The sequence below is a fragment of the Emiliania huxleyi genome, assembly GCF_000372725.1.
Source record: "Emiliania huxleyi CCMP1516 chromosome Unknown EMIHUscaffold_165, whole genome shotgun sequence".
NCBI classification, from domain to species: Eukaryota; Haptophyta; order Isochrysidales; family Noelaerhabdaceae; genus Emiliania; species Emiliania huxleyi.
The window spans coordinates 231,003-248,201 of record NW_005200931.1 but is presented as its reverse complement, the minus strand read 5'-3'; the positions used below and the strand labels follow the sequence as shown (position 1 = coordinate 248,201).

General features: G+C 65.0%; 4 protein-coding genes across 4 annotated transcripts in view; 2 read left to right on the top strand and 2 right to left on the bottom strand.

Moving 5' to 3' along the window:
* Positions 1 to 880, bottom strand: part of EMIHUDRAFT_418142 (hypothetical protein) — a 1,588-nt gene extending 708 nt beyond the window's left edge. Inside the window, exon 1 of the mRNA XM_005785023.1 lies at positions 557 to 880. Within this exon, the coding sequence (XP_005785080.1) occupies positions 557 to 857 (301 nt within the window). The 5' untranslated portion in view covers positions 858 to 880. The remainder of the gene's footprint in view (positions 1 to 556) is intronic.
* Positions 881 to 2,065: 1,185 nt separating this feature from the next.
* On the top strand, positions 2,066 to 4,634 carry EMIHUDRAFT_112235 (hypothetical protein; the record flags this gene model as incomplete). Its single annotated transcript, XM_005785022.1, has 4 exons — positions 2,066 to 2,538; positions 2,607 to 3,099; positions 3,142 to 3,239; positions 4,019 to 4,634. 4 exons carry the CDS (start codon positions 2,066 to 2,068, stop codon positions 4,632 to 4,634), a joined length of 1,680 nt encoding a protein of 559 aa, XP_005785079.1.
* A 3,386-nt stretch (positions 4,635 to 8,020) lies between these two features.
* Positions 8,021 to 8,459, bottom strand: EMIHUDRAFT_364392 (hypothetical protein; the record flags this gene model as incomplete). Its single annotated transcript, XM_005785021.1, has 2 exons — positions 8,021 to 8,295; positions 8,369 to 8,459. Coding segments are annotated over 2 exons (366 nt in total), but the record flags the coding sequence as incomplete, so codon positions are not given.
* A 4,020-nt stretch (positions 8,460 to 12,479) lies between these two features.
* On the top strand, positions 12,480 to 13,069 carry EMIHUDRAFT_230639 (hypothetical protein; the record flags this gene model as incomplete). The annotated part of the gene is made up of 2 exons (XM_005785020.1): positions 12,480 to 12,824; positions 12,899 to 13,069. 2 exons carry the CDS (start codon positions 12,480 to 12,482, stop codon positions 13,067 to 13,069), a joined length of 516 nt encoding a protein of 171 aa, XP_005785077.1.
* Between the last annotated feature and the right edge of the window lie 4,130 nt (positions 13,070 to 17,199).

The following is a 17,199-nucleotide window of genomic DNA, read 5'->3' as shown; positions in this document are numbered from 1 at the left end:
GGGGGACGGGGTCGCCAGTCAGAACCTCTCCGCCCGACTTCCCTGCCCGGGCTCGGGTGGGAGCAGGCGCACATCGCTTCCAGGGAGGGGGGCGGGTTTTTTTCCACGCCCCACCCCCCCCTTAGCATGGGGTGAAGCCTCTGGGGGGGTCGGGCCCCCCCCCCCTAGCATGTGGTGAAGCCTCGGGGGGGTCGGACCCCCCCCCCCTAGCATGTGGTGGGCACCCCCCAGCAGTTCGTGGGCTAGGAATAGCCGCCAGAGAGCCGATTTTGCCCCAAAGTTGTGAAATCGTGGCTGAAAGTCCAATATCTTGGAGAATCTGACCAGTCTCAAGGCTCATGTAGCTCCAAAGGATGATTTCCCCCTCGAAAATGCTGCGAAATGAGGTGTAAAATCAAGGGCCCGGAGGGCCTTTGACCACGAGTCTCTGGGGGGTCCTCGGCCCCATGACCCCCCCCCCAGCATGTGGTGGAGGCGCTGGGGGGGTCGGGAACCCCCCCCCTCTAGCATGTGGTGAAGGTGTTCGCTGGGGGCGCTAGTCTGGGGCGGCGCGCACCCTCAAAGTAGATGTACCCGCCGCCGTCGACCCGCCTCCACGTCCGCCGCTGCCGCACCACCACCGCCGGCATCACCTTTTTGCGCAGCTCCGGCTTGCCCTTCTTGACAGTCGCCATCACCATGTTGCCGCACGTCGCGCCGGGAATCTTGTTGAGGCGGCCCTTGATGCCCTTGACCGAGATGATGTACAGGTTCTTGGCGCCGGTGTTGTCCGCGCAGTTCATCACCGAGCCCACGCACAGACCAAGCGTCGTGCGGAACTTGTTGCCCATCGAGCCGGCGCGACCACGCTTGGACATGGCGGCTCAGCGAGGAGTGCCTGAGGGGGGAGGGGGGAGGAGGTCGGCGCCGGCGACTGGGCCATGGATGAGCTCCGACATCGCGCGGCCCGGGCGGGAGCCGATCGCACGCGTCTTTGTCCCCGCCAAGCGCCCACTTTGCCCGTCGCTTTCCGCCCCCGCCGGGCGCAGCCGGGAGCCAGGCGAGAGCGCGGGGCGGCGGAGGAGGGCGCCGGCGACGGCGCGGTTCCACAGCGACGCCCCCGGTGCGCGTCGCCGCTCCCCGGCCGGGGCGAGTGGGGCAGGAGGAGTGAGAGCCTGTGCGGAGGCCCTGTGCGCGTGCCGCAAAAAAAATAGTTCGCGGGCCTCGGGGGACCCACAGCGCGAGGGAAAAAATCCGCCGCTGGGGGAAACCCGGAGCGCAGAACTAACCCTCGGAGACCCATGTTATGGCCCTGCACCGCGCACCCCCCCTAGGGGTCAGGGCTCTCTAGCCCGTAGCCCGATGCCAATCATCCGGCCCGCTGGGTGCGCTTCTTAGCTCCCCGGCCCTGGATGTGCGGTTAATGACTGCACTCCAAGTGCTCCACAAGTGTGCCTGTGGTAGGAGAGACTGCCAGCGGGAAGCTGGAGGCAGGTCACTAGACTGAGATGAGACCGCCAGTGGAGTTAAAAGAAAGGATAGATCTACCGGGTAGCAAAAAGGATAGAGGTCTGAATAGCTTCTCGACTGTGCGTGTGGCCGCACGGAAACATGTTGATGACGCCCATGGCACCGCGGTCGTCTATTTCATTGGTCGGGATCTCCTCGAGGCAGACCGGGCAAGTGGAGGTTGGGGCGATCTGCGAGGTCTGAATCTTCTTGAATCTTCTTGAATCTTCTTCGAGACGGTGACGGGTACTGTCCCGGCGGTCTCAGGCCCAGTGAGGTAGTGCGCCAGACCTCCCCGTATCCTGCTGAACGAGCTCCTCTTGTAGCTCGATCGGTCACACCGCCATCGCCGTCGGGGAGAGGGGGGACGACACTGCTTCGGCAGCGTGCACCTCGATCCTGTACCGTGTTTGTTATGACCCCACCCGATGAAAACACCAGTGAGGGTGGGCGAGACGATCGAGGGGTCCCGTACCATGCGGAACCGACCCTATCCAGTGCTCAAGTGCTCAAGGTGTGAATAGCTTCTCGACTTCTGTGCTTGTGCGTCTCGGGGTTGTGTTATCGGTCTGCGTGTATGCTGCTGCTCCTCGCCTCTTCGATCGGAGTGCGCAAGCTCGTCGTGCCTGCGGGCGCGGCGCTGCCGGTAGCCTCGCCGGGCGAGAACGAGCTGCGGAGGATCTTTGAGGCAGAAACTTTGGAGATGGACGTGTCTGGTGTGCGGTTGTGGCTGGAGGTGGGCGGCTGGCGGCCGCTCTCGATGCGGGACATGCGCCTCTCCGCCGCCCTCAACACGGGGTATCTCCTCCGCGTCGCGCTCGATCGGCCACGACTGGCAGAACTCGACGAAAACATCGGCGAGGCGCTTGGGCTGAGGCCGTCGCTGGAGCAGGTTGTGAGGGAGCGGCTCGACGGCGGCGGCGGCGGCGGTGGCGGCGCGACCGCGGGCGAGCCGTTCGGAGGGCGCATCCTAGCGTTTGTGCGCGGGACGGGAGTGGAGAGGGTGGTCGACCGGTTCTGGTGGCAGAAAGCGGTCCATCTCCAAAACACGTGCGCGGCCGTCCTCCGCCTCGCACCTCACCGCACGCTGTGAGGCAGCGTCCTCCATCCGTGCGTAGGTGGCTCTCCGACTCTCCCCTCGCCGCCGTCAGACGCTACGCGGCCGGCCTCAACGCGTCGGCGCAGCTCGACGGCCTCGCTCCGTTTGAGGTCAGCGATGGCGGCGGCGGCGGCGGCGGCGCAGGCGGCCAGCTGGTCGAGCGGGTCTCGATCGCGGACGAGGTGTCCATCGGCACAACCGGCGGCAAGCGGCGGCTCGCCTCGTCCCTCTTCCGCAAGTGCGAGCTCGTCGAGCCAACTTTCGAGCAAGTGCTCCTCATCTGGCGCCGCCGCCCGCCCGCCGCGGATCCGCCCCGCCGGTTGCTGCGGGACGCCCTTTCCGTCTTGGTTGGCCGGCGGCGAGGGGAGCGCGAGGGCGCTTTGGGGCAGCGGCGGCGATCCTCGCCGCCGTCGTCGCTGCCGTCGATTGAGATGGAGATCTTTGAGGAGGTGCCGATGGCCAACCTCGGCGTGGTCCTGCCAGGCTCGCGCGTGTGTACTGCGCGCCGACAGGTGCGGACAGCCTGCCCTCGAGCGGCCGATGCATGTGAGTAGGCTCGCGCGTGTGCTTCCGCGCGGCGGACGCGCTGCGGCTCGACACCCCTCCCCGCTCTCCGCCCTCGGCTGGTGAGCAGCGTCTCCTCCACGCCCCGGTGCCTTGCACACAGGCTCGACCTCATCTCGCTCTCCACCCTCGGCTACGCCCTCTGGGCCTCGCGCGCGCTCCTGGGTGGCCGCCCGCGGCTCAACGTGAATACAGACAGAGAGGGGACGGGAGAGGGGGGGGGAGGGAGAGGGAGAGGGAGAGGGAGGGAGAGAGAGAGAGAGAGGAGGAGGTGCGTGCGAAAACGGACAGAGACGGACAGAGACGGAGACAGAAGGCGAGGTCACCCGAGGTTATGGCCGCCCGTGCTTCAACGTCGCGCCCCGGCCCGCGCCAGTCGAGAGTGTGGACGACGGCGTCTCCTCACGCGCGAGCGGCCATGCACAGGTCATCGCGGGCGTCTCTCTCGCCGTCTGGCTGCTGCGCACGTCGCTTGGCTACCACAACGCCCTCACGCGGTGCGTGTGGCCGTCCCCCGAGATCGAACGAGATCACCCGAGAGATGCTCGAGGGCCACGCGGGATCGCCCGAGACCACGCGATGCCACCCGAGATCACCTGAGATTGGCGGAGATCACTCGAGATCGGCGGGCAGGTACGAGCTGCTCCTCAACCGCTTCCGCACCTCACACCTCGCCATGCGTGGCGCCGCCTCCGTCGTGCCCTACCTGCAGCAGCAGGCCGCTACGCAGCGCGCGCGCCGCGCCGCAACCCTGCTGAACTGGCTCCGGCGGCGGCGGGGCCCGCCCCTGGAGAGGAGGGGGCGGCGGGCGGGCTTGTCGGGAGTACGGCAACGGCGTGTCTTCACTCGTGGTGTGGGTGTGAACAGGAGGAGCCTCGAGCGCGAGGCGCGGCGGTCGATCGAGACTGGCGGCGCCCGCCTCGACGTGGATGGCGCGCTCTCCGACCTCCTGCGCATGCGCGTGGTCGCCTCGCTGACACGCATGCCTGGCTCGGCAGAGGCGGCGGCGGCTGGGGAGGCGGGCGCGGGCACAGCGGCTGGGGAAGAGGCCGCGCTAGAAGCCGACGGCGCCGAGGGCTCCGGAAACGTTGTGGGTTCCGGCGGCGCCGTCGCCGCAGCCCCGCCCCCCGCAGGGTACGAGTGGGGGGCTCCCGACACGCCACCCGACACGGCCACCTCCTCCAGCGCGGGCAGAGGCGACGCGAACGGCGGCAGCGGCACGGACGGCGCAGGCGACGGCTCCGCTTGGATCGTGCCGGCGTCGGCCGCCGCAGCGGACGCCGCGCTGGCGCTGCATTGGTCATCGTTGCTGCGGCCCCGGGCGGCGAAGGGCGACGCCGCGGCGGGCGAGCTCTGGGCGGGGCGGCGGGGCCGGCGGCTGCGGGTACTAAATTTCAGCTCTGCGGGAGCCGTCGAGGGCGGCGGCGGCGCGGCGGTGGCAGAGGAGGAGGAGCTGAGCGAGCGCGACTTTGCGGTGGGGTGAGAGACGCTGACGATTTTTCTTCTCTTACTTTTCGGTACTCTGCTCTCTGGAACGTGTCTGACTCTGAGGCGGTGTATTTGTTTCCGGAATTCCGGCTGACTATAGAGCCGTAGTTGCAAAAACTCCTCATCGCAAACCCCTGTCCTCTGGGAGGGCGCGGGGGCCCCAGAGGGCATCCATGCGGGGGGGAGATGGGGTCCCATGGCCCGCCGCAGGCGCCGATTTTTGGAAGATTTTGTTTCTTTTTTGCGCGATTTTTTACTTGTTTTCATGGGAATTCGGCGAATTTCGGCCATGCTATCACGCCTTGCGACAGCCTGTCGGCGCTGCTGACCGTGCCATGCTGCACAATTGATCACCTGCGTAGCTCGCGGCCTTAGTATCCAGCATTCAGTGACGACCTGATCGTACGGCCAGTAGGAAGGTGTCCTTCCAGCCGCGTGCACGCTTCTGACGCAATGCGCGTCACAAACTGCCTCGGATTGGCTGCTGGCACTCTCGAGGCTATGCCTACGCAGCCTCGCGCGCATGGGCAGTCAAGAAGGACCATGCACCTTCTCAGGACAGCGCCGGTGCCTCTCTCTTGGACCGGCAAACGTGGTGGTCTCGTGTCACCAATGTGGGACCAGTGCGGCATCGCGCCATCGACAGCTCTGAACTGCGCCTCACCACTGACCGGGAAGGCCGCCAAGTGGGTCAGCACCGGTCGCACATTGTGGCAGCAGTCAGCAGCGCATGTCTGATAGCTAGAGCAGCAGCGTCAGGGTCGCAGGGTCGGATCGTGTCAAGCCTCTCGCCCGGCCGGCCGTGTGCAGACGTCGGCCTGTCTGCTGTCTGGAGTGATCTGTCGGCGGTCACGGGTCAGTACGACCGATCAGGTCGGAGGTTTCTGATGATTGGAGGGTCTATCTGTGTGTACTCCTCGAGATCTCTCCAAATCTGCCCTCTGATTAACCTAGCTTAATCGGAAAGTTGGTGCTAGTAGAGACTAGTAGAGCCGGAGAGCCCCGTTTCCGCAGTGCTGCGCGGCGCACGGTGCCTCCGGGGGCCCCCGCGCCCCCCCAGAGCCCCTGTCAGCAGTCCTCCTCCGGGAATGTACGTAAGAAAGAGCCACATACGGCTCTACATTGAGAGTAGGGTCGCCTAACGTTAGGAGCTGAACGGTGCTAACAACAGAACAACAGTGGGGCTCCCCAACAACAGTAGCTAACGTTAGGCCGGCTGAACAACAGTAAGGAAGGCCTGGCAGTGACCCACGACGATCTCTTAGTGTCCAGTGCGGGTAATACCCGAAAATACCCGGAAACTCCCAGGTATTTTCGGGTATTACCCGGGGGTTTTGGCATTTTCTGCTTGCTGACCACGGAACAACAGTCAGTAACAACAGTAACAAACAGTAACAGCATGGGCTGGGATGAACACTTGAACAACGCTGAGGATTTCAGCCAACAATAGCGCAACTGTTAGGCCCCAAATTAACGTTAGGCACCCCTAATTGAGAGAGAGTTCTCCCAGTAAGCTAAAAGTACGTACATTGCGAGGCGAGACGAGGTGGCCTCCGTCCGAGCCGCGCGCGACGACAACATCTACTACACCTTGCGCGGCGGCAAGATCTCTGAGTTCTACCCCAAGGGCGTCAGCCTCCCCACTTCTGAGTCTCTTCCAACACCGGAGTCAGTCATCGATGGCACTTGCAAATCAGGAAGCCCGTACGCGCGGGCGCTTGCTGCCATCGAGACTATCTGGAACTGGTTCGATCTGCAGAAGGAGTGGCGCGCCCTCGACGACTACACGGCAGCCAACTGGCAGCCCGGCGACACCAAAATACGTCTACGCGAGTCCATCCGCTACGTGTCAACTGCGCAGCCTTACGCGGGGCGGTGGCTCGACACAAAACTCGACGGCAGCAACGCCACATGCATTCCAGACGAGATATTCATCGGCGAGCTTCAGCGCCGAAACGGCCTTCACCTCTCGCAGTGCCGCTCGACTGTCACGCGGGCACTCGATTTGGGGACACAAGTCGGTGGTGCAAAGGACTACCATGGCGACTGGTTCCTCAACAACGCCGCCCGGCGGCGCCCACACGACGGCGTACTTCGCGCCTGGTACGATTGTGTCCACGCCGTCTCCGTCTCCCGGCCCGTTATGGGAGATGCCGAAAAACCCCCCCTTCTCGCGCCGCTCCGCTCGTGGCCGCCGCCTCCCCTGTCAATCCCGCCGCCTCCCCTGTCATCCCGCCGCCCGCACCACCGCCGCCACCGCCTCGCGCCTCGCCGCCGCCGCCACCGACCGCCCTAGGCCGAGTGAGCGCGAGCCGCATCGGCGCCCATGTCCTCCGCAGCGGCGAGCGAGCAACGCGGAAGAGTGCAATGTCGCGCATTGCGAAAGGCGTAACGGCCGCTGTCTAGCTAGACGCGACTTATCCCCGTGACCCCCAGAACTCGCGGACCCGAGGAGCGCAGCAGCCGGGACTCCTGCGCACGCAGAGCCGCCGAGCAGCACGGCGCGGCGACTGGTGGCCTGTGGCGTGCTTAAGCTCGTGACGACGAGGGTGAGAGCCGCAGCCGACCTTGCCAAAGACTATACTTTGACCGTGTTGTCTCGACGTAGCGTTCACTTCACGTGCAGCCGAAGCCGTCGCCAAAGTCGTCACTTTGGCCGCGCTATACGACGTCGATCAGGCGTGTGGTGTGTGGCGTTTGTGCTTCCGAAATCGCGCTGACGCCGTCCCTACCACAGTCGACCTTGCCAAAGCCCATACTTTGGCCAGGACCATAGGCCGCTACCTCCAGTGCAACGTGTCGGTGCAGTGTTACTTCCGGCATGTCTGGCGACGGCGCTGCGCTCGTAACCTGCAGCTGTCGCCAAAGTCGAGTGTTGCGCATCGTCCGCTGTTCCCGTCGCAGAGAGAGACCAAGAGTCAGAGCCGGCAAGATACACTGTCGCGTGCTCCGTATGTGCCCGTAGTGCCAAGTTGCGGGGACTTTGGCTGTGAACCAGGCCGTGCCAAAGTTGGGCTTTAGCTGTGAACAAGGCCTAAGCACCAGTGCCAAAGTGAAACTTTGGCTAGGTGCCTAGGTACCCTGGGGTACGTAGGTACTACGTACGTGGAGATTCCAAAAATCGGGTCCGTATTCGATAACGGGAATGCGTTCGGGCTCTGATAGACACGCTACGACACACACAAGCAGAAGTAAAGCACCCTCACATGCCGAGGGCAAAGGGCAAGGGGGGGGACAGTGGAAAGGAGGGGTAAGTGAGGAGGTGGTGTTGCACAGCATGGAGCTCGGCGAGCGTTTAGCGAGCCCCGCAGCTAGAAGCTTATCCCCGTGACCCCCAGAACTCGCGGACCCGAGGAGTCTCGAGCTTCAGCTGGCGATCCATCATGCCGCTCTCGGCACCGCAGCAGCGCGAGCGCCGCGCCGCGCAGCGCGCTGCCGAGGCTCAGGACGCGGCTCGCGGGCAGCGCAACCGCCCGGCGCCGAGCCGGTGCTAGGCTGCCTCCGCTGCGCCTGCTTCCTTGCGCGCCGCTGGACGTCGGCCGAGAAGACCGCTTCCCTCTGGGGACCCGACTCCGCGAAGATCGCGCGCGCGTCGTGAGTGGCGGCGCGCGTGCGATCTCCGTTCCCGGACACGCCGGTCGCAGTGGCATGGGCTCCTCCCAGGCTCAAAAGCGCTCCCGTCAACAGCGAGCGAGCGCTGCCGCTGCTCCTCCTCCCGCCGCCGCTCACCGAGACTCGGTGCCGCCGTTCTCGCCGCCGCCGCCGCCGCCGCCGCCGCCGCCGCCGCCTCGCGCCTCGCCTCCGTCACCGCCGCCCTCCATCTCGCAGCGGCGCGTCCCTCTGATGGCGCGGGCGCCTCGCTCACCGGCGCCTCGCAGCCGCCCCCCCCCCCTTCTCGCGCCGCTCCGCTCGTGGCCGCCGCCTCCCCTGTCAATCCCGCCGCCTCCCCTGTCATCCCGCCGCCCGCACCACCGCCGCCACCGCCTCGCGCCTCGCCGCCGCCGCCACCGACCGCCCTCTCCCCTACGCCGCTCTGAGCGCGGTGCAGGGGGCGAGCCCCCGCGGCGCAGCCTCACCGCAGTGCACTGCGCTCTCCGCGCCCCTGACGATTAGTGAGGAGGTGGTGTTGCACAGCATGGAGCTCGAGCGTTTAGCGAGCCCCTCAGCTAGTATTGCATAATGCAACGAAATGCAATCACGCGCAAAATGCAACGAATGCATATGGTCCCGAGACGCGCGTCCTGGGGGTAGGGGTTCCCCTCCACACTGGAGCCGAACCCTGGGGAGATTGCGATCTGGGAGCGTGTCACGCTTAGTTTGGGAGCGTGTCACGCTTGGCCTTGGGAGCGTGTCACGCTAAGTTCTAAACAGAAAAAGAAATGCCCCTCAACTACAACACTCACCAGCTGATCGCAGCGCAGGCTAATGGGGACTCTGCGCTACAGGACAGGTTGATCAAGGCTGTGACACGGCTGTGGATAGCGCTGAGAAGGATGAAACGCCGCGCTCAAGAGCGGCTTGCAAGAACGAGGCGCACGGTTGAGATTTGGCGGGCAGAACAAGCTCGCATTGACATTACGAGAGAGAAAACCAAGTTATCCATCGCGTCCGAGTTCTCCAGCTGATCGTTGGTTGTATTTGTTGATTGGTCCTTTATAAATCTCCTGGGTTGGCGTGCCCCGAGAGCTGCGTCTGGAGCTCCCGAGGCACATCGCCACACGACCCCGGCGTCGGCGCTCAAACAGGCCCCACACTGGGAACCACAACACACACATGCGCCGACGCCGTGAGGACAGGACACCCCCTGTCCACATATACAATCAGAGAACCCTCGCGTGCAAGGGAAGAGGAGGGTGGGTCACGCGAGATTGCGCACGACTCGGACGATGGGGTTGAGCAAGCAGCCCAAAGCTGCGAGCCGACGGCGAGTGTCAACATAGGAGACGAAGGAGACGATGCCAGCCATCTCAGAGGCAGTCAATTCGAGCACTGAAGATGGCTCGGATGCAATCAGACTCCCAACGAAGAGGCGCCGCGGACGCTGCCGGGGCTGCCATCCGAATCGCTCGCAGACATCCCCCTTGCTTGAGACTTGTTCAAACTCCTGTTGGTGGAGCGGTTTGGGCTGGAGCGGGAGCGTCATCACGGAGGATTCCACGGTGGCCGCTGCTGCGCCGGGGAGGCACGCCGCGGCGGCGGCGAGGCAGACGGCCGCCGCTCCGCTCCGAACGGGCCAGGAATCACCGCGTGCGATGACGAGGAGGGCGATCACGAGGGCGGGCACGATGAGCGGCGAGTAGCTGCTCACAAGCGTGGACGCCGTCGAAGCGACGGCGGACGAGAAGGCCGAGGCCGCCGGGCTCGCGGGGAGGAAGTGGAGGCACGCCGTGACGGCGGCGAGGCGGAAGGCGGCGGACGAAACCGCGCCGCGAGCCCGCAGGAAGTTGAGGAGGAGCACGTGGAAGATGCTGGCGCAGCTGGCCGGTGTCGACGCCATCGGCCTTGGTGAGACCGGCTTGCCCTACATACACACACGCACACACAACCGTCAAGCACAATTGAGGGCCGGCCAGAGGAGAGTTGTCTACAAGTGCACGCACCGTCCGGGCGTGGGGGTGTGACTTGGAGCCGCCGGACGCCTTGCCAGAGATGCCCGTCTTGAAGGGGCCGTACTTGTTGGAGTGGCGCACGGCGTCCACGGGCTTAGATCCGGACTCGACCAAGCTCGCCGTCAAGATCGACTTTGTCGGAGCGACGGTGCTCCACCCATCGTCGCCCTGCGCAAACCAACGAATTTGAGCGGTCAGTGCAGAGGGCTCCACAGATTGCACCCGGGTGCAGTGTGCAAGGCGAAGGCCGAGACTTACTTTCGGGATGGGATCCTTGATGGACGAAGGCGGCAGGCCATGCCATGCATGCCATTGCATCGTCCAGCGAGCCGCGCCTGCGGCGAGCCACGCCTCCGTGGCCATGCCTGCGAGGGGCCAGCACGAGAGATATCAGCACGAGAGGTGGGCCCTGCTGACGCAGCGACTCGCAGGGAGAGGGCATGCAGGCAGGCCGGTGGCACCGGACTCGCAGAAATGCTCAGAATTGGCCAATACGTTTGATTTGTAAGTTTTACCTTTGCAAAATGTAACTTTGCTAGCTTACTGGGAGAGAGAGACTGGGAGAAAAGAGAGATTGTGTTCTCTTGGCCCCTAAAAAAATGTACGTTCTTTCAGCTTACTGGGAGAGAAGGGAGAGGGGGTTGTGTTCAGTAAGCTAAAAGTACGTACTGGGAGGAAATGTACGTAAGAGCTACATATACACTGAAAATCTCCCGCGGGTGAGAGGGCGAGAGAGAGGAAGCATTCCCGCCCTCTGAGGCGGCCGTCCGAGTCGGGGAGGGAGGCAAACACACCACAACCATCCTCGCGGGTGTGTGTGGGCGGCCTTCTCGGCCCGCTAACCCGCCCGCTATACTAACCCTAAGTCGCCCTTCCTCGTGGTCGGCTGCGGAGCTAAGGGGGCCGGCTTTTTCTGCGCTAACCCTTGAGCACTTGAGCACCGGATAGGGTCGATTCCGCATGGTACGGGACCCCTCGATCGTCTCGCCCACCCTCACTGGTGTGTTCATTGGGGGGGGTCATAACAAACACGGTACAGGATCGAGGTGCACGCTGCAGAAGCAGTGTCGTCCCCCCTCTCCCCGACGGCGATGGCGGTGTGACCGATCGAGCTACGCTAACCCTAGCTAGCTAGGGAAAAAAAATCGCTCCGGAATAGGGTTCCCGGCACCATCGGGCGGCGCCACACGGACGGATAGATAGATAGATAGGAAGGCGAAACACAGTATGGAGGGAGTCGGGTTTGCCATTGGCGGGCCGTGAGGGCCCTGAGAACTTAAGGCTCCTTTTGCTCCATTTCGATGTGGCGGGGTATAGTAATTTATGTTCGTTGCCACCAGGAGCAACGCATCGCCATGTTGACCGAACGCATTCGGCGATCAGGGCGTTTACGATCTCATCCTGATCGATGGCCGATTCCGAGAGGCGTGTGCAATGTACGCACTCAAACTGGCGCATCGCAACACGCTTATGCTCATGCACGACTATCTGGACAGCAAGGAAGGGGGGCCGCGCAGCTACAAGCAGACCGCGGAGCGCTACTACCACACGCTGGAGTACCAGCACTCGCTGGGGCTCTTCCGCCCGAAGCCTGACGCCGCCTTCAAACTGCTCGCCGAGAAAGAGTCGAGAAAGAGTACGAGAAACTGCTCGCCGACACATTCAGATGAAGCAACTCAACCGGATACCGCTCGCTCGCGGAGCTCAACACGTGCCCCATCTGCCGAGCGCATCTGCCGAGCGCAGCAATGACGAGGCGCGGCCTGCTGTGCGGGGTGTAGTGAATCGATGTGGGAGTTTGTGCCCGGTGGGTGGGGTTGGGGGTATAGGGGGGTCGGGGTGACCGGGATTTGTCGGAGAGGTCCGAGACGCTGCCGCAGCGGAGGGGCTTCTTCTCCCAGAAGTGTGTCGCGGGGCAGGTTTCCGTATGGATGGCATTGGAGCCCGAGGGTTGCGGAAGGCACGCGGCGGGGTCGGCTTGGTAGTGCCGACCGCCGCCACCGGGGGCCGCCGCGCCGTAGAGCGGCCCGCCGGTCTTCCTACCGGCGGTGCGCGCGGCCGCGCTCGGAGGCGCTGATTGCTCGGCCGCGCGGGGCCGGTTGACTCGCCCGCTGGGGTTGTGGTGCACGGGGTTTGCGGCGGGGCCCCCAACGTCCCCGGGGCGGCGGCGCGGGCGGCGGCTCGCGCGCCGCCGCCGCCAGGGTGGCGGCGATGGTGGTCCTCTCGTGGTAATGTCGGTTTGCGCTTGGGCCTCGCTCTCTATCGACCAGATGAATTGCGCACCAAAGGCGGGACGCCGGGCGGCCGCCATCATGGGCCGGCTGCTTCGACGTCAGAGCTCCGTGGCTCAGGCACCTGGCCTCCGATCATATCCTGTCATTGGCAGTATGCTCAACCTCCCGGCAGACAACGTGTGGCATCTGCAGCGGCGGGCGGCGCGCGCGAATGCGCCGGACATTTATTTGATGTTCGCCAACGGCTACTCCAAAATGGGCCATTTCTGTACGATGGGGTTTCCTGGCGTCGGAGAAGGTGTGCACGGCACCATCTACATCTGCTCCGACCCGGAGGAATACGTGCAGGTGATCCGAGGCGAAGGCCTGCACCCCTCCCGGTTGAGACGCAGTGGCCCTCCATCTCTGCCCTCAAGCGGATGCCCGGCGCAGACGAGCCCGGCGGCGCCACGCGTGGCGCGCTAAACATCTTCGGGCACGGCGAGGCCTGGCGGCAGGAGCGCATGTTCTTCCAGCAAGACCTGCAGACGCCAAAGGCCGCACGAGGATACATCCCGGGGCTCGCCAAGGCGGCACAGCTTGCGTAGTGTAGTTGACGACCGGTGCTTCTTCTCCTCGATCCACCGTCGCACGGCACCTTCAGCAGCTGCTTCTTGCCACGGGTCGTGCCAGATCTCGTCTTCCGTCAGCGCGTGCATTGTGCCGCCCGCTGCAAGCCACCCGCATGCGCCGCGTCCGGTGTGAGTGAGTCTCGCAGACTCGCATGCCGAGTGTCCTGAGCAGCGCAGGTCTCTCCTCCGGGCCGTCAGCGTCGCCCATTCCCGGTCCCGTGGCCGGCACTGAGGGCCGATTGCGGCCGGATGGTAGTTACGAGAACGGAGTGCTGATGAGTTGTGAGAGCTGCGTTGGTTCTGCGCGAGGGCACTCTGGGACGCAAGCACGCCAGAAGCACGCACGCACGAGCGTGAGTTTTTTCGGGAGGGTACCCATTCGGTGTTGGTAGCGACCTAACGCTGCTTCATGAAGCAGCGTTAGGTCGCTCTCGTCACGGTCGGGCGTGCGAGGCTCCTGTGCCTCCGGTGAAGCCGATGCTCAGCCCTCTCCCACCGTCGCGGTTCGCCCGTCACCTCGCCTCTCCGCAGGGTCATCTCTCGCGCCGGCTGCATCTCTCCGCCGGTCGCCAGCACCCGCGCCACCGACTAGCTGCACCGCCACTCGCGACGCGCCACCCTCGCTCACAGCCTGCATACGCGCTACTCCCGCCGTGCCTTTGCTACCACATGGATCGCGCATGTCACTGCAAACGCGCCCGCAGCCGCGCCGTAAAGGTCTGCCGTGCTGGCTGACGATCTCACTCTCCCGCTCCTATTGCATCTGCCTCCGGCCCTGCCTCCCGCCTCCCAGCTCACATTTCACACCGCAGTAGGTGCTCCGGTCGACGCTGCCGCCGTTGCCACCGCTACTGTCACCGCTCGTTTGATCATCGATGCCACGCTTAGCGGCAGCGAGATCCGCATTTTGAGCCGAGGTTCATTCAACTTGCACGGTGCGCTCTTGCGCGTGCCTTCAAGATCCACAAGTCAATTTGTACCAGAAATCCAAAGGTGGTGCAAAATGGATATCTCAAGATTGGCCTTTAGTTCGCGCACCTGCTCTCCGCCGCCGCCGCTTACCTGCTGGCACGCCACCGCCCCGCGTCGCTAACTCAAGCCTCCCTGCTGCATCTTCGCACCCCTGCCACATGACTCGATCGCCGTCGCTGCTACCGCCCTCTCCGCCGCCCTCGAAGGCGCCACCAGCATTGCGGCCGCCTTCATATCTCATTGATGCTGCCACCAACGCCACCTCCTCGATTCTGTGCCGCTGCCGCGGCGAGGCGCCGTCGCCACGATCGCCGCCAGCGCTGCTGACAGCCTCGGAGCGTCGCCGTGGCCGCGTTCTGGTCTGCCCACGCTTCCCCTAAAACGTCTAGGACGAGCTCAGAGGCTAAGGGCGCGTCCTGTGGGACCATCTAGCTCTACTGGGTCCGCGACGGCGGTCGGCGCACCCCCGTCTCGAACGTGTGTGCTCTCTGTCTGCCTGTCAGCTGTTTCGGCTAAGTCGTTTTGTACCGGATTTCAATGTTAGTGGCAAAACCGCGGAACCAAAAATGGCGTTTAATTCCGGGCCCCTGCTGTCCGCCGCCTGCGGCGGCGCTCCGCGCCGCTTGGGGCGCCTGCGGCGCCCCTGGGCGCGCTGCGCGCGCCTGTTTTGGGGGGGCTACCAGCACCGAAAAATTGCCGTTTTTTCTTTGTTTTTTTAGCTTAGCCTTCGATGTTATGAAACAACGCAAGGCGGACATGGCATATCGCTCTCGGGCCCACAGACATCCCGCACACTCGCCGCACACCTGCCGCCCCCGCGCGCGCCCCACCCCGGCCGGGAGAAAGGGGAGTGACAGACAGACAGATTGGCAAACACAAACACAACGTGGCGCTTCCCACCCTTCGGGTCGCGCTCGAGCGGGGCATGCCAGTCGATTTCTTCGGCGACTACCTTTACAACAAGGCCCACCACCGGCGGCCCCACGACGGCGTCCTCGCCGCCTGGGCGGACGCGATGCGCGCCCCGGCCAACGCGCCGGTCGTGCACGGTGACAAGGAGAAACCAGAGCTCACCCGGCAGTACAACGAGGGGTACAAGGTCGACCTCGCGGAACCCCACGCTGGCCCGGGAGGATGCGATGAGGTGAATGAAGTCAAGCTCTGGACGCCCCTCCTCAAGACCTCCTCGGCGGGCGTTGGCAACGCCTCGAGCGGCGGCACGCCCGCCTCCGTTGGCCACTCCTACGCCTTCGGCAACACCGAAGAGAAGGCCCGCCGCCTAAACATGGGCTGCAAGGCGCGCGGGCAACCCGGCCAACCCTTCGACCACAAGAACGGCCACGGCTACGTCAAGGCGCATCGCGGTTTCTACCACGACGCGATCTTTGTCAAGCGCAACAACTTCCAACCTGCTGCTCCACGAGACGTTCGGCGGCGGCTTCTCGCCCACCGCCGTTCTCAAGCTGCGCCGCCTCGCGCGCAAAGTCGCGCGCGGCAGCGTTGACCGCACGGCCTACTCGCCCAAGTACTCGCTTTCTTTTATGTCCCACCATGCAGAGCGCATCTCTCTCTCTGTTGTGCGAGGCGTGAACCGCGCCATTCGCTCTCACCTGGCAACCCTGTCTGCACGTCTCGCGCGCGCGTGAACAGGGCTCCAGGCCCCAAATGACGTGTGAGTGTTAGAGTTGTTTGGTATTGCTAAAAATCTCTCTCTCTCTCTCAGATTGGGATGGCAACAGAACGAGTATGTTGAGTCCTGGCTCAACAACGCAGGGTAAATGTAAGCCGGATGGCTCACAGGCCACCTCTTGCGCCCCGGACTGACCCTCTACCGCACTGAGCACTTGTGCCCCCCCCTCCCAACCCATCCACCTCGCCTTGGGCCGCGCCGCGCGATCTCGGGCGATCTCGCGCTATCTCGGGCGATCTCGGAGCGTCGCTCGCGCGGCGTCACACCTGCTCATAAAAGGAAGGGCCTGGTTGGAGCCACGGGGCTCACGTGCTCGCTCGGTTCTCGCCGCCTCGCTCTGCGCCACTTGGGCCGCCCGCGTTTTCTTTGTTTTTAAACTCCGCCCAGCCACGAATGCCACGGCTTGTGAACCAAGCCGTCGTGGGCACTCCTGTCGAGGTGGTGGTGCTCTGCTCGGTGGAGGGACACGAGCTTTGCGGAGAGGCGCGCCCATACGCTGTTTACCGCGTGCTCGTCAGCGAGGGCGAAAGGGAGTGGCGCATCCGCCGACGCTGGAGCGACCTGCGGATCCTGGTGGCAGAGCTGAATGCCAAGCACGCCGACGTTCTGCGCGCGTCGGGAGTGCCGATCCCGGACTTCTCCTCGCACGGACTGCGCCTTGCCCACCAGATGCTCGAGCTCAAGTTCCTCAACTCGCGCGCCGCGTCGATGCAGAGTCTGCTCCGCGCGTACCTCTCTGCGCTGCCCGTCTCGCTCGTCTCCGCCGCCGGCCCGGAGCCGCTCCTCCGCTTCCTCTCCGCTAACTCGCCCGACGCGGGCAGCTCGCAGACTCCGGCAGCCACGCCGGCTGCCACGCCAGCTGCCACGCCCCGCGGCTCCGTCTCCGCCTCTGCCTTCTGCGGGGACGAACAGCTGGGCGCGGTAGCAGAGGGCGCAGGGCTGGCGGATCAGGCCGCGGTGGAGCGGGCAGACGCCGAGTCCCAGACGGGCCACGGATCGCAAGGACCGAACGAACGGGAGCGAGACGATCGTCCAACCGCAACTTGCGCGCTGGGCCTCCCGCCTTCTTTCGCCCGATCCCGCGCAGCCGGCAGCCGCCGTTGCTCCGCTGCCGGCGTCGCCGTCGCAGCTCTCGCTCTCCTTTTCGCCCTCAGCCTCACCGGCGTCCGCCTCCCCTCCGGCGTCCGCCTCCCCTCCCCTCCTCCCGCCGCGCCCCTCCCCGCGCCCGCACCGCTGGCGCCGGAGGCCGAAGCGGGGTCCGGCGGCGGGCGCCGCCCGCGAGGGCTGGTGTCCCTCCTCTGCCGTCGGTCGTCCGGGGCCGCGGCGGCCGGCGGCGGCCGCTCCCTCTGCGGCAGCGGCGCAGAGGTGCGGCCGCTCGACACCTCGCACCCGCTCCTCCGGCCCTTTGGCTCGGGGGCAACGATGCGGAGGCCGCCCTCCTCGT